Consider the following 14,758-nt stretch of genomic DNA (forward strand, 5'->3'; position numbering starts at 1 on the left):
CTGGAATAGGGTGGAATATGAATCTTGCCGCCCCCTGTACCAGCAATTCGACATTTTACCTGTTTTCTGCCTTTATGTTTTGGAGTGTGCCAAATTCGTCAAAAAATATCCAGGAAAATTCCGTAAAAACTCGGAAGTTCCGGAGGCGCATTTCCACAGCACACGAGAAAGGCCCTCATTGAATGAAAATGATCTGTACACCAAACCGGTGACCTTGAACATCTCAACTCAAGATCCCATGTTTGCTGTCGCAAGAGTATACAACCACCTGCCAACGGAGGTTAAACAAATACAGGACGAAAAAGTCTTCGCTCGTGCAGTGAAAAACATGCTAAGTGAACATAATTTCTACGATATAAACGAGTACCTGTGTAAAAAACTATGACTTATTGGTGAAAGTTAGTGCAGAGAAGAAAACTTATAGTGAGTGTTTTTTTTTGTGATACATATATTAATTAATTGCTGTTTTAAATTGATGTTTTGACGTATTCCAAAATCGCAACTGTATATATTTCGGATTAATGGAATCAAAGCTATTTTGAATTTGAATTTGACACAACCGCGAAACAATACATAACTTCACTTTTGTAATTTATTGTATATTTGATTTCCAGTTCTGTATGTGCACCAAACGTGAATATACGAGTACTTCAGACACGCCGTGTTTTTCTTCCCAACATCAATCCCTCTTCATTTTAAATCATTCGAGCTTAATAGGAGTAAGGCTCCTATAGTTTCAAGGTGGAGCTAAAAAAACGGTGCTGTAATCCGCCCCAATTTCACCAGTTGCGACAGCCTTCACTCAGTGTTCAGAGCCGCCAATTGATGGCAATTGATTTAGATTTGAAGGTCAATCGAATTAAAAACAGCCACTTTGCATTATTTACTTGCAATAACCAGCCCGTTGGCTCGCATTGTTAAGGCACTCTCAGGAGTGTCAAAGCAATGAGAGGTATTTGAGCAGTTCGGAGATCTAATACTGGCTACCCAATGTCAGAGATGGCAAAAAGTGGCTAGTTAAGTGACTCGAAATGCTCAAATTGCTCAACGGGCTGGGAGGCGCACCGGCGCCGACTCGCTACTTGCTGCTTTGCACCTTTCCAGCATGCGTGATTTGGCTTCACGGGACAAATGTCTAGCGTTTCAATACAGTCCTCGGTGCGGAGGCAAGTGGCCCTTGAGTGTGCTGGGTCCCTGTGCGACCTGGTGCGCTAATAATATCCGTTCGCGTTGTTATTGGGACCCGGGTTTCAGCATTCGTGCTAGTGCAGTGCGCGCCCTTCCTGGTCCTCCGGTCCTCGGACAGGGATAAAAAGAGCAAAAAAATAATAATTAGAGGTCTCAGCCGCGAGATATCGGGTGGCGGCTGGCGGGACCAGCTTAGCCGAAATTCGGCTTGCAATATTTTAAATGTGAATTTTGATAGTGCTTTTATTGATATAATGTTATGTTGGCATGCCACTATAGTTGGCAGCCCTACGGTCAATAAAAGCTTTAGTTAACAATGATGCTAAGAAAGGGAAAGCACTCGTTTTATTGTTCTCCCTAAGTCAAGCCTAAAATCACTGTAAGAAATAAGTCTGGACGTCCAACGAAGGATTCCGGACAACAGCGGATAATCCCTCGACCAAGATTAGGAGCCGCTGTATGAATTGGCGACGAGGATTACTGTGATAATTCGCAGTAAAAATATCATCACGTGAGTGCAGCATGGATGCGAAACCGGCAAGCATGGCCGACGCGTCACATCAGAGGCCCGCCTTTGTCTACAATGATAAGCCGCGAATCCAGGCGTTTGACCCGAACGAGGACATGAGCTTTCAAGACTACATGCAAAGGTGGGATATGTATTTCTGCTCGCGCCGCATCACAGCCCCTGAAGACAAACGAAATATTTTTGTTGACAACCAAACACGCGAAAACCTTTCGTGTGATTTTGAAACTCAGCGCGGGTAAGCCGATTGCTGAGATGTCTTTCGACGACCTGACTTCAAGGCTGGCCGTTTACTACCAACGGGTAGAACCAAAGCGCATCGTCTACCAAGACAAGTTCTTCAGGAGGTTCCAGAAGGTGGGAGAACCGACCGCCGAGTTTATTGCGGACCTTGTTGAGCTAAGCGCGCGTGCCGGCTTCGACGATGACGACTTTAGGGACCTGTTCCTGGTGCCGAAGATCATTTCAGGACTCAGCGACGACGTGATTCGGCAGAAGCTGCTGACTGAAGACGACGACAAGCTGACCTTCAAGTACGTAACGTCCTTCATCACAGCACACGAGCAGGCGGCAGCAAGTGCCAAATCCCTCTCGCATCCGGCTGTTTAAGAGGTCCTAAAAGTTGGGCCTTCTTGGAACAAGAAAAATTGGCAAAAGGGCAATGAGAAGAAGAAGACTGACAAGGAGCAGTCTGACAAATCAGCCACAGAAGCCACACATGCGGAAAAGCCGGACACACGAGACCAAACTGCAAATTTAAGAATGAGAAATGCCACACTTGCAGCAAAAGAGGACACCTAGCAGCGGTGTGCCACGCTCAATCGCAGAGGTCCAGTACAAACTATGTCCAGGGTGACTCCGGCGAAGGGGGGGAGGAACCAGAGGCAGTGGTAAATTATCTGCTGCAAATTCAGGGCGTCAGGGATGAAGAGGCTGCCACCCAGAAGGTGCACCTGAGCATCAAGGTGAACAAGAAGAGGCTGAAGCTTGAGGTGGACAGTGGAGCCACATAATCGCTGATTGGCTTGTCCACTTTTGAGGAGTTTTTCCCAAATAAAGCAGCTCTCCGTCCTAGCTCAGTGAAGATGACGGCGTGGGGTCAGAAAAATGAGATCCAAGCCGCTGGAAAGGTTTCCCTCCACCTTGAACCCAAAGGACTGCCACCATGTGACCTCGTCTTGCTGATTATGAGCCAGGATGGGCCCCCTCTGCTGGGAAGAAACTGGTTTGCTCCGCTGGACATTAAGGTTACGGTTTCAGGGTTGAAGGTGCAGAAGGCGGTCCCAGCTTTGAAGGTGCCGCAGGTCTTGAAGATGACATCTGTACCACCTGAGTTCCAAGACTTAGAAGAAGTCTTCCGCCCTGAGCTAAGGAAGTTTAAGGGTCCGCAAGTGCACATTCCCGAAGAACGTCGAGCCTGTGCGACTGCCGGCTCGAGTTATGCCTTATGTATGGGTTGCAGGAAAAGGCCTCTGAAGTGATTCGAGCCTTGGAGAAGAACCGATTGCTGAAGAAGGTCGTGTTCAGCAGCTGGGCCACGCCCGTGGTCTGGGTTAAGAAAGGTGATGGAACCTTGCGACTGTGTGCTGACTTTAGCGCCACAGTAAATCCTGCGTGCGAGTCGGCGTCAACCCCAATTCCCAGCGTGGACGACTTACTGGTGCAACTGAAACCTGGATATTTCTTTACGAAGCTGGATCTTCTGGGCGCCTTCCTTCAGCTTGAAGTGGATGACGAGTCCGCCCAGGTGCTGACGATCAACACACACTTGGGCCTGTTCCAGTTCAAGAGACTCCCGCCAGGTTTGTCGGTTTGCCCTGCTATTTTTCAGAATACCATCAAGTCTCTCGTCTCTCATTTAAAGGGAGTGTTCGTTTATTTTGACGATTTGCTCCTCTTTGCCGAATCACAAGAAAAGCTGACGGATCTTACGAAAAAAGTCCTCCAAGTTTTCTTGTCCAAGGGTCTTCGAGTCAAACTAAGCAAGTGCTGTTTTGGTGTTCCAGAGCTTCAGTATTTGGGTTTCCGTATGACGCTAAAAGGAATCTTGCCGACCGAGGATAAGCTCCGAGCGGTGCGAGAGATGCCCAAGATTCAAAGCAAAGGTGACTTGATGGCTTACCTTGGGTTTGTGAACTATTACGATAGGTTCATCAGAAACAAGGCGTCAATCTTGGCCACTGTTTACAGGCTGCTCAAGAAGAACGTCGTGTTTGTCTGGTCAGAAGAGTGCCAGCAGGCTGTTGAAAAAGTCCAGCGCTGCCTCTTGGGCGCCTTCGCCTTGACGGATTACGACTCTCAGAAGGACGTGCGGATCTCGTGTGACGCAAGTAGGCGAGGCCTGGGAACTGTCCTTAGCCATGTGAGTGCGGATGGAAGAGAAGTTCCAATCTTATTTATTTCACGCACCTTGCAGAAAGCTGAGAAGAACTACTCCCAAGTAGAGCTGGAAGCGCTCGCAGTTGTGTGGAGCGTCAGGAAGCTCAAGAAGTATGTATGGGGCAGGCATTTCCAAATTGTGACTGACCACAAGCCCCTGATTAGCATCTTTGGGAAGGGACACCCAATTTCTGAGAATTTGACCTCACAATTAGTCCGCTATTGCATCTTCTTGCGTGACTACGACTTTGAAATCCTTTTCAAACCGGGGAAACAGCACTCAAACGCAGATGCGCTTTCCAGACTGCCCCTGCCCGGTGAGGAGGACTGCGAGGAGCAGATGGAAGCCCCCGCCATCGCCATCATGAACGTGGTTGATGGGGCCAAGTTTTTGTCAATTGACGAGCTGGAGAAGGCAACGTCTGAAGATGACAGTTTGCTCGTATTGAAAAACTACCTCCTCAAAGGTATGGGCCCGCAATCCCTTCCAGTCGCCTTCGCCGAATATAAGAAACGCTGGTCGAGGCTGAAATACTCAAATGGAATTGTGACTTTTCAGACCGGGCAGTTATTCCCGCTGCTCTACGACCCTAAGTTCTTGCCCTGCTACACCTCAACCACTTTGGACAGTCAAAAATGAAGAGTCTGGCAAGGCAATTCTTCTATTGGCCGAATATGGACAAGCACATCGAGGATATCAGCCGAAACTGCTAGCCGTGTTCGTTATTCAACCGAGCCCCTCTGAAGGCGCCTGTCATCCCCTGGTCGGTGCCCAATCGCGCCTGAGGCAGAGTCCACCTGGACTTTCTAGAGGTGAAGTGTGACAAAACCTTTATTGTCGCCGCAGATGGCTTGTCAGGTTGGCTCGACGCCGAAAAAACCCGAGGTATGAATGCTGACACGGTGATTCGTTACTGTCGTCGGCTCTTCCGAGTGCAAGGACTATGTGACACCCTGGTCTGTGACAATGGTACAGCCTTTCGTGCGGACACATTCAAGAAATTCTGCGCTCAAAATGGAGTAAACCTGATTTTCTCCCCACCCAACAGCGCTCAAACAAATGGAGTCGCAGAACGCGGAGTACAAACTGTGAAAAACTTCCTGAAAAAGATTCCAGAGGCTGAGTGGCCAGCTAAAATTGATAGTTTCTTGCCGGGACACAATTCAACACCTCATTCCTCCACTGGAATTGCACCTGCTGAGTTCAACTTGGGACGCAGACCTCTAACAATTCTGTCCAAGTCACAGGTTCCATTGGTCCACAGAGACAAGACAGTTGCCCGAGAAGAAAAAATGCTGGAAGCCCTCCCAAAGCAGCCTAAACCACCTGAGCAGCCTCATCGAGTCGCTGTCCGGAGCTATCGGGACCCCAAACAGAAGTGGGAGCAAGCGAAGCTGGTGAGAATGCTTGGACCAAGGCGAATTCTGGCAGAAACAGCAGACGGCACTATCCAAAGGCACCTGGACCAAGTGAAGCTCCACCGAGGCCCATTCGAGCCGCTAGTCGAGCAAGACCTCGTGCCGACTCCGGTCGATGACAAGTTGACTCCTCCGGAGCCGCCAGACAGATCATCCTCTCAGGCAAGGGGGGAGAATCCAGAGAGAGCGGAAAAGCCACCTCCTGTTGCTGGACCTGAGCAGGTACCTTATGCGCCAAACCCTGCCACACCCAGAGCCAGCACGGAACTGCCGGCGCCGTCTCCGAGGAAGTCGGCGAGAGTGAAACAGATGCCAAAGAGGTACGCAGACTTTGTGATGACATAAACATTTTCAGTTTAGTGATTTCAAGCCAAAAAGTGAAAAGTGAATTTAAAAAAAATAATTAATTGTTAAGCAAGAAAAACCTCAAGACAAATTTTGTGATCTTTATTGCATTGTATGTCAAGCCATCACTCAAGACTAAATGATGTAATTTATTTCGTGATATTTTCCCTATCAGTTAAATTCCTGATCTCCTCTATTCAAATAAATTTGATGTCTCAAAGGGGGAGGATTTGATATAATGTTATGTTGGCACGCCACTAGTTGGCAGCCCTGCCGTAAATAAAAGCTTTAGTTTAACAATGATGCTGAATAAGGGAAAACACTTGTTTAATTGTGCCTCCCTATTAAGCCTAATATCATAGTAAGAATTAGTCTGGACGTCCGACGAAGGAATCCGCACAACAGCGGCGAATCTCTCGAACAAGATTAGCAGCCGCTGGTATCGTTAATTTAATTTAAATGACTTTTATCCATATTAATTTATATTTTAATTTTTCATAATTTTAATTATTATACCACTTATTATTATCTTAATTAATTTTGTATTTATTTTATAATTTATTTCCACTTTTATTATTGTTGGCATCGCTCTTGATTTGAAAAAAAATATTTCCTACATTTTTTCAGACTGATTTCGCGTCAGTCAAAGTCAAGGATGTGAGGTTATAACCAGAACTAATTTGTGATTGGTCTAAAAATTAAAATTGGCCTATCAGTGTCATTGTTTACATTTTAAAGTTTCAGTTTCAGCTGGTCCGTCTATTTTTCGCGGCAAGTGCTCTCGCTGGCGTTTTTAGTCGGGCTTTGAGGACGTTTTATATGAAGTGCATTGTCCCTAAGTGGCAAAAAGTGCGGTAATAATGCTGTGCGTGATCGACGTTTAAGTTTTTCGGCCAAGCTAATCATCAAATGGATTGAAAATAAGGTTCTGCGGGGCCTGCCATAGACAATTTTTTTTTTGAGTGTAAAAAGTGCTGGGCAAAAATGTCTCGCGGGCTGTTCAGCACTGTATCAAACGTTTAAAATATTGTCGGCCGCGCCAAACGCCGGTGAAAATGGCCACCGTCAGCTGAGACCTCTAAATTGCTATTCGTGGTCGATTAAAATAATTGTTGAGCCTCATAGTCTATTGGTGTCAAATTTCCACCCTTATAAACTAATAAATCAATTATGTAACTGCCCTCTAGAGACTTCAGTACATCAATTTACATAAACCGAAAACAAAATCAAGAAAATGTTACTCACATGATCGTTTTTCTGTTTTTTTCTGGAGCATTCCAAATATTCACGTTGCTCGACGATTGAGCAATCAGCTGCCTCTCCTCTCACCTCGGCAGTCAAACAGCAAGTGACGCTTGTAGCCCCTTCTCCCTTTGGAATGTAGGAAGAAGAGGATTTGCCGTGAAGACACACTCCTATCCCCGCCACCTTAGCTGCTTTATGCAGTTCACAGACTAGAAATATATATTTACCCTTTATTCCAGATCCAATATGGCGGCACGTCTTGTCCTTCTCATAATCCCACCCAAGCTTGAAGTTAGTTAGAAGGAGGTATGACCAAAAATATCGGTACATCATCATCGGTGAAAAACATGAAAAGTACTCGGCAATGAGGTTTTTTGCAGTACCGGTTAAAAACGGTCAAGTACCGGATAGTTTTCCCAAGTTATTGAGGGTGGAACCGGTATTAACCGGTGTTTTCAAAGTACCGCCAATCACTGGTTGAGAGAAGTGGGGGGTGGGAATCAAGGAAGGCAGCGCTGACGAATGGTATTAGGAAATTTAATGCTTTTGAATCCGACAACGCCGCACCACCTGTTTCATCCCACCCGCCAACGCTGCTCTGCTTTTTTATTTCTACAGCCTTGCGTTCCTGAAATGGCTCTTCATACAAACAAACACAAAGGAAAAGGATGAGGTGGGTCAGTGAAGGCGAGAAGGCACACAGCTGTTTAACAATGAAAAGCCTCATTTACCCTGCGTCTACCGCGTGGATCATTCTGGATCGCATGTCTGCTGTTGTCTTCTGGTTTGTGCGAGCTAAAAAAAAAACTCCAAGCAGACTTTTTGATTGCTCCAGATTGGTTGTTCCGCCGCTCTGATTTGTAAGTTTACCAATATTACCCTCGCGACTAAAGGAGATGGTTTTTTGTCTTTAAGTGGCCTGGCATTCTTTATTACATCTCTGATGATTATTTTAAATGAGCCAAATGTATTTATTTTAACACACACCAGTACATTAAGGGAGAAATTTAAAATTTTTGTGTGTCTGATGTGGAAATGGCATTAGACTTCAGGGTGTATTTTTTAATTTTGAAAGGCCATAAATTATTGAATAAAATATTTTTACAATTTAAATTGTCTCAAATCTAAAGAGGGTTGGGAATGCATTTATGAAATTTACGCCATCAATTGTTGTAAATACCTGGAATTTTCCTAGAAGCTTCTCATGAAAATTCAGAAGGAATATTTTCTCCTCAAAGTTTGTTGTTACTACATGGCAAAGCCAGAAGCCAGTTCAAAAGCATTACAAAATTTTTGTGTGGTTCTATCCTAACTTTTCCCATGAAATAATAGTTAAAATTGATCATGTCATTGTAAAACTGTCAACAGGTAACATTTGTTCAAAAATTAATTATCCAGCTTTCTAACAAATCTCTTTCATGTATAGTTTGTTTTTCATTTTGTCAACAAATTTATTTCGAGTAACCACTCATAAAATTCTTTTTATTGTGTATTAAGAATTAAGAAGGATTCGTTATATTTACAGCTTGCTTCACCGTCAATTTACATTCTGTGGCTAAAACCAGAAATACTGGATTAATACCGATTTTTTTTTATTTGCAGTGCTTAATTATGTCGGAGCTAATTTAAAAGCAAAAAATGAATCGATTTTTAGAAATCGGCGATTACATTTCATGCTGTCTCGCACGAAAAGGCGAGAAGTTCCGGTCACGTGACGCTGGTTACCACGCTGATTGGTTGCTGGTCACGCCCACTTTTTCAGTCACAACACAACAACAAAACGTCTGAGAACTTGCTCAACAAAAACGTGTTGCAAGAAAAGGGCAACAAACAGTGAAAATTGTGGTGGTTGTTGAGCTAGGTGCAATTTCAACAAAGTCTTTTTCTTGTTGTGTTGGGACTGAAAAAGTGGGCGTGACCAGTAACCAACCAGCGTGCTCGCCCGCATCATGTGACCGGACCTTCTCGCCTTTTCGCGCGAGACAGCATGAAATAAATTCACAGTACTCTCAAAATCAATAAATGGCACTTTTTTACCTGAATTGTATACTGCGCCTCAGACATTGTTTTGATATCGCAGCAAAATCCCTTCTCTATAGTTCTTCTATTTTTATAATGCTTAGTGAGTTTCGGTGCGGCTTGAGCTGCGATATGATCAGTTTTTGTCAAGAAGTTGTATGGTTCTGGTGAATTCTTTGCTAGATAGTTTTGATTTTTGTTTGTAAGTTTGTGTGTGTGCATTACAATTAGGGGGCATATTATTAGAATGTAGCATATCTGATGTATATGACCTCGCCAAAAGCCAATAAATATTTTATTATATTATAATTTGATTTTTTTCACAGAGTTCTGCATCAACCACGCTCCAAACCTGCCACCTCTTCAAAATCCTCAAATGAATTCGATAAAAAAAGTAAATAATATCCTCTGTTCTATGATTATTTGACTATTGTTTTACTTTGCAGAAAGAGGAGGGTACCATCAACCTGCTAAAATTTGACGAACTCGACGTTATAAATCATCCTGTCCTGTATGCTGAAGATTCAAACCCAAAGACGAGGCTTGGCCTGAATGACGTCATGCTGGCAGCTTACCTCTCCAAACCGGAGGTCAATTTTGTGATGTTGCAGCGGGACCGCAACTTCCGGTTCAAGACCGAATACGGCCTCTCCGTGATGCACTTTGCCGCGCTGAACAAGCGTTGCGGCGTCGAGCTCGTCAGCATCTACTCTGTTTACGGACTCGATCCGATAGAGCGGGACTGCGACGGCGCCACGCCCATCGACTACGCCCTCCTCTTTGGCTACTACCAGACTGCCGAAATGCTGCTGTTGTTCACGAACTCTGAGATCAACCTCCTGCATTACTGCGTCATGCGCAATCAATTAGAACTGGCAGAACAAGTCGCGAGAAAGAAGCCTGAGCTGCTGACGAAACGCATCCCCGACGGAAGACACGCCCTCCACTTGGCTGCACTCAGTTCCGACTGGGCCATGTGCGACTGGATCGCCGAAATGATGCAAAGTTTGGACCCGAGCCTCGTCGACTCTGAGTGCCAGGAGCGGGGCTGCACTGCCTTCCACTACGCCGGCCTGAACAAGACACGTGGCGTCGAGTTGGCCGATCTTTTCGCTGACTGGAATATGGATGTAAACAAGCGCAGCCTGAAAGGCTACACTCCCGTCCATTTCGCGCTCATCTCCGAGAACTTGGAGACTGCAAAAGAAATGATCAGATTAGGAGCCGACTACAATGCGAAAATTTTCGAGAAAAATCCCATGAAGGTGCTTCTCGAGTGGGAAAGGTTCGAAAGCGTCAAATTCCTGCACAGCTGTGACAACGATTTGATTCACCACGCAAGGGTGAAAGGGTTGCACCCCATCCACTTCGCAGCCAGGTACGCAGACCTGGATTTCGTGCAGTGGCTGGTCGAAGTGGCCGGAATCAACGTGCACAGGCTTAGCTTGAAGCAAATGAGCAGCCCCCTGCACTACGCGGGCAGCAACCTGAGGCACGGAGCCGAAATCGCCAAGTACCTGATCGATTCGGGCGTGGACGTCGACAGGAAGAACCAAATCGGCGAGACGCCGCTGCACTGCGCCCTGAGGCACAAAAAAGACGACGTTGCCAAGCTGCTGATCGGCCAAGGAGCCGACCTGAGCGTAAAATTAAATGGGGAGAACTACTTGCACTTCTGCCTACGTAACGGCGCGGAAATTTGTGCAAAACTTGTGTATGACTGCAGGAAAGGACTGATTAATGACGTTCTGAGTGACGGAAGAACCGTCCTCCACATTGCAGCAGAGAAAGCGTCCGTGCAAACGGCTTTCTGGCTCTACGAAGCAGGCGCAAGCATTCACGCTCAGACAAATGACGGCAAGAAGCCTGCTTTCTTCGCAAAGGATGAGACAATGCGACTTTACTTTCGAGAACTGTTAAAGCAGCAAGAACTGTTGGAAACTTTGCAGTCCTTGCCTGCGGATGAAAATTTGGAAAATAGAGCTGATACCAATGAATTGCATGCCAAGATTGAGTTGCTAAAAATATTTGATTGATGTAGCAAAGCCATTTGCTTCCTGATTGCATCAGACTGATTTTTTAGCAAGTTTTTAAACAAACGTGTTTTTACTCGCAACAAATTACCACAGAGGGCCTATTCGAAGAAATAAATTAATGTAAACGTCATGAGATGGTATGAGAAAAATGATTTCAGTATTTCACGAAGTCGTAGAAATAAAAATGTGGTATTTTAATTCAAACACAGCAAACCCATTTATTTAGTTTTTGTAAATCCAATTTTAATAATAAAAAATAAAATCAGTACGCTAAAATTCGACTGAACTGAAAACCGTGTAATTAATAATTGCGTTAAACGTAGCCGACATATTCAATTCAATTCACCACCGCGGTTTCTTCCAAATGTAAGGCACTTCCACTCTAATTTGCAGACTCCTATCGCTGTATATCCAAAAATTTTTCAATAAAACAAGCCCAGTGACTCGCTCCAAAACTTTTTGCAATTAATTTATAAAATTTATTAATATCCGAGTCTTTAGAACGGTTTGCTGGCCAAATGTTTGCTTATCATAAAAATTAATTATCAATTTAAATGCAGAATGGACAGCAGAATGTAGCAGTAAAATCTGAAATTGTGGCGGAATAAAGACGAGACTCAAAATGATGAGAAACCAGTGGCGCCATCTGTTGGCGGCTGGCAATTTTCCCAGTATGGCTAGCGGCTGCTCACGTGACCCAAAATATTCTGGCTAGTTCGGCCGGCTGAGACCTTTTGAAAAAAATTAATTCAGCAAAAACACCTGAGAAAAAATTATAACTTTTTGTCAAAAATATTTATTTATCTTTTGCTAAATCAATTTTGGCATACCCTCCGATGATATTTCTCCTCTGCCACTTTACCCCCTAAATGCTCACTACCTGAGAGGCTGTGTGGCCTTGAATAAAAAGAAAACGGGAGAGCACAGCGCTGCAGGCCTGCTGGCCGGCAGGCCAATAACCTCTCGCTCAAATCACTCCCCTTGCTCTATCAGCTGTGTGGATTTTCTCTCCGCGCCATCCGTGCAGTCGCCGAGTCACGCGTGTCTTGCGTAAGTTTTTTCCGTATTTTCCTCAAATTAATCCTTCCTGGTCCTGGGCATGGTCGAATTCTAGACTGTCAAACAATCTTTGGTACACTTGCACTGCTCGTAAATATTTTACATTTGGTCAGAATTCAGAGAAAAGCGAAATTTACCCTGCTGTTTGTGTGCGTCCATCCCCCGATAACTTTGTAGAAGCTTCCTCTCCTTGAGGCTACCACATAACTTCTGCTCCTTTTATATAATATTTGGATTGCGTGCGAAGTTTCTTGGGTATAGCGCACTCAGTTTAATTTATAACCTTTAATTGGTGAGAACGAGTTTTTTCTAAAAAGTTGGGGTATTGTCGAATTACTTTGTGGATTTTTTTTTAAATAATTTAGCGATAAGAGAGAATTTTGTAAAAGCTTTTTACTAATTTTCTTGGTAGATGCCAGTGAAGGGAGAAACGCGCGAGATATTGTTATTCGGGTTATTTGTCTGAAGTCAGAAGAAAATAAATGAGCTGCTTTTATTTAAACAAATTTCCACACAGAGAGGTCCTGGCCACCCTCACTGGCATATGGGGCCCGAACTGGTGGCCATGTTGTCTCTGCTTGGACTGGAGCCAAACGATCCGGGAGTAACGCCAATCGACTGCGCTCTCGACGATGGACAACTTGGAACGGCAGAGCAGCTGCTCAAGATGCACAACGCTGGCTGCAATCTGATGCACTGCTGCATCGTCCGCAACGACCTGTGCCACGCTTTGGACGTTCTGCGCTCCGACTACCAGCTTGCCACGGCATGGAGCTTTGATGGGAGAAACGCCCTCCACCTCGCGGCACAATACGCCAGCGAGAATCTCTGCCAACGGCTCATCGAGGAAATGGAGCAGCGAGAGGGACAAAAAAACTACGTCGGAACTCTGTGTAATAACAGAGGCGGCTCTGCACTTCACTATGCCGGTTTGAACGTGAAACACGGAGAGAAAGTTGTTTCCATTCTTATTGGCCACGGTTTGGACCTGAATCTGAAGGACAAAAGAGAATACACTCCCTTCGCATACGCGCTGATGGCCGAAAACTTTGTGGTTGCCGAAGAGATGCTGAAATTTAAGGTTGACTGGAGGAAGGATAAGATTCGCGGAAAAAACCTCATGACTGTCTGCATCTTGATGAAAAAATTCGAAAGCGTCAAATTTCTCCACAATCTCGACCAGAAGATGATTCACCGGATCACAATTAGAGGGATGAACGCCCTCCACCACGCAGTGAGAGAAGCCGACTTGGAGACCTGCAAGTGGATGGTTGAAAAAGCGGGAATATGCGCCAAAAAAGTGTGCAAACGGGAATCAAGCTGCCTTCATTACGCCGGAAGCAACAAGTCTCACGGCGCTGACATCGCGCGCTATCTGCTTGGCTTGGGCCTGTCCGTGGATCACAAAAACAAAGACGGAATGACTCCTTTGAGCGATGCCCTGGCTGCCAAGAACACCGAGGTCGTCAAGGTCATGCTCGAACACGGCGCCGACCTGAAAGTGCGATGCAGAGGCGACAACTACCTGCACCTCTGCCTCAGGGTGGGCGCATTCGATTGTGCTAAACTCGTGTGCGAAAAGAAGAGAAGACTCATCAGGGAACGCACTTTAGACGACGGGAAAAGCGTGCTCCACATCGCAGCTGAGAACGCGAGCGTGGAGACGGTGCACTGGCTGCTCATGGAAGGTGCAGACCTCTACGCAAAGACGACGAAGGGAGAGCCCGTTTGGAGCTTCATTAAAAACGGCAACAAAGAAATGCACGAGTGCTTCAACGCCTTGATTGATGCGAAAATTGGCATGGCTATGAAAATGCCCTATGAAAATCTGGATAAACTTCTCGATGCTTCTTTGCACATGTGTGCTGATATTTGATCGAATTTTTTGTACTAAAATATGGATTTGAAATGTGACGTCAAAGTGTCGAGATAAATATCCATATAGAGCGCAAGGAAAACAAGCTTGACCAAAACGGATCAAGGACTTAAATGTAAAATAAAAAAATTTTGATCAGATTTTGTGTTTTTAATTATTGTGCTCTGCTCAAATTTGAAATATTTTAATCTAAAATATTGAATGATTCGATCTCATAGGAAAAGTTTGATCAAATATCTCAGAAAAAGTTTTTTTGGCTTTACCGCAAATCATTTTTTAGAAATCCTTTAAGGACATTGATGATTATAATTTCTTGAATTATAATTTTTTGAAATTCACTGTGGCTTTTGTCCTTGTAACTCCTTTTGAAAAAAAAAAACTCTAATTCCGGTGCAAATATTGCTTTACAACAATTTCTTAGAGTCAAAATTGATCCCTTAATATTTCTTCCCCTTGGAATATGGAAATTAGTTCTTCAGCTTCAACCGTGAGAGAATTATTGGGTTAAGTTCATTATGTACACTTCTTATAGTTCGAACAACAAATATAACATCACTCTTTATGATGAGAGCTAACTTTAAATAATATTATACTGCTGTAAACATCAAAGGTCGACCATGGGAAGCGAGCATTGCGAGCAATATGACGCATTAGCACACCTGATAA

At 44.7% G+C, this 14,758-nt stretch overlaps 2 protein-coding genes across 2 annotated transcripts; both read left to right on the plus strand.

The window, feature by feature from the left end:
* The first annotated feature begins 7,410 nt into the window (after window positions 1–7,410).
* LOC135942239 (putative ankyrin repeat protein RF_0381) lies at window positions 7,411–11,157 on the plus strand. The gene is made up of 3 exons (XM_065488252.1): window positions 7,411–7,426; window positions 9,448–9,515; window positions 9,568–11,157. Exons 1-3 carry the CDS (start codon window positions 7,411–7,413, stop codon window positions 11,155–11,157), a joined length of 1,674 nt encoding a protein of 557 aa, XP_065344324.1.
* A 1,603-nt stretch (window positions 11,158–12,760) lies between these two features.
* Window positions 12,761–14,092, plus strand: LOC135942242 (putative ankyrin repeat protein RF_0381). The gene has a single exon (XM_065488262.1). It carries the CDS (start codon window positions 12,761–12,763, stop codon window positions 14,090–14,092), a length of 1,332 nt encoding a protein of 443 aa, XP_065344334.1.
* Window positions 14,093–14,758: the final 666 nt, after the last annotated feature.

This window comes from Cloeon dipterum, chromosome 4 (genome assembly GCF_949628265.1).
Source record: "Cloeon dipterum chromosome 4, ieCloDipt1.1, whole genome shotgun sequence".
NCBI lineage: Eukaryota > Metazoa > Arthropoda > Insecta > Ephemeroptera > Baetidae > Cloeon > Cloeon dipterum.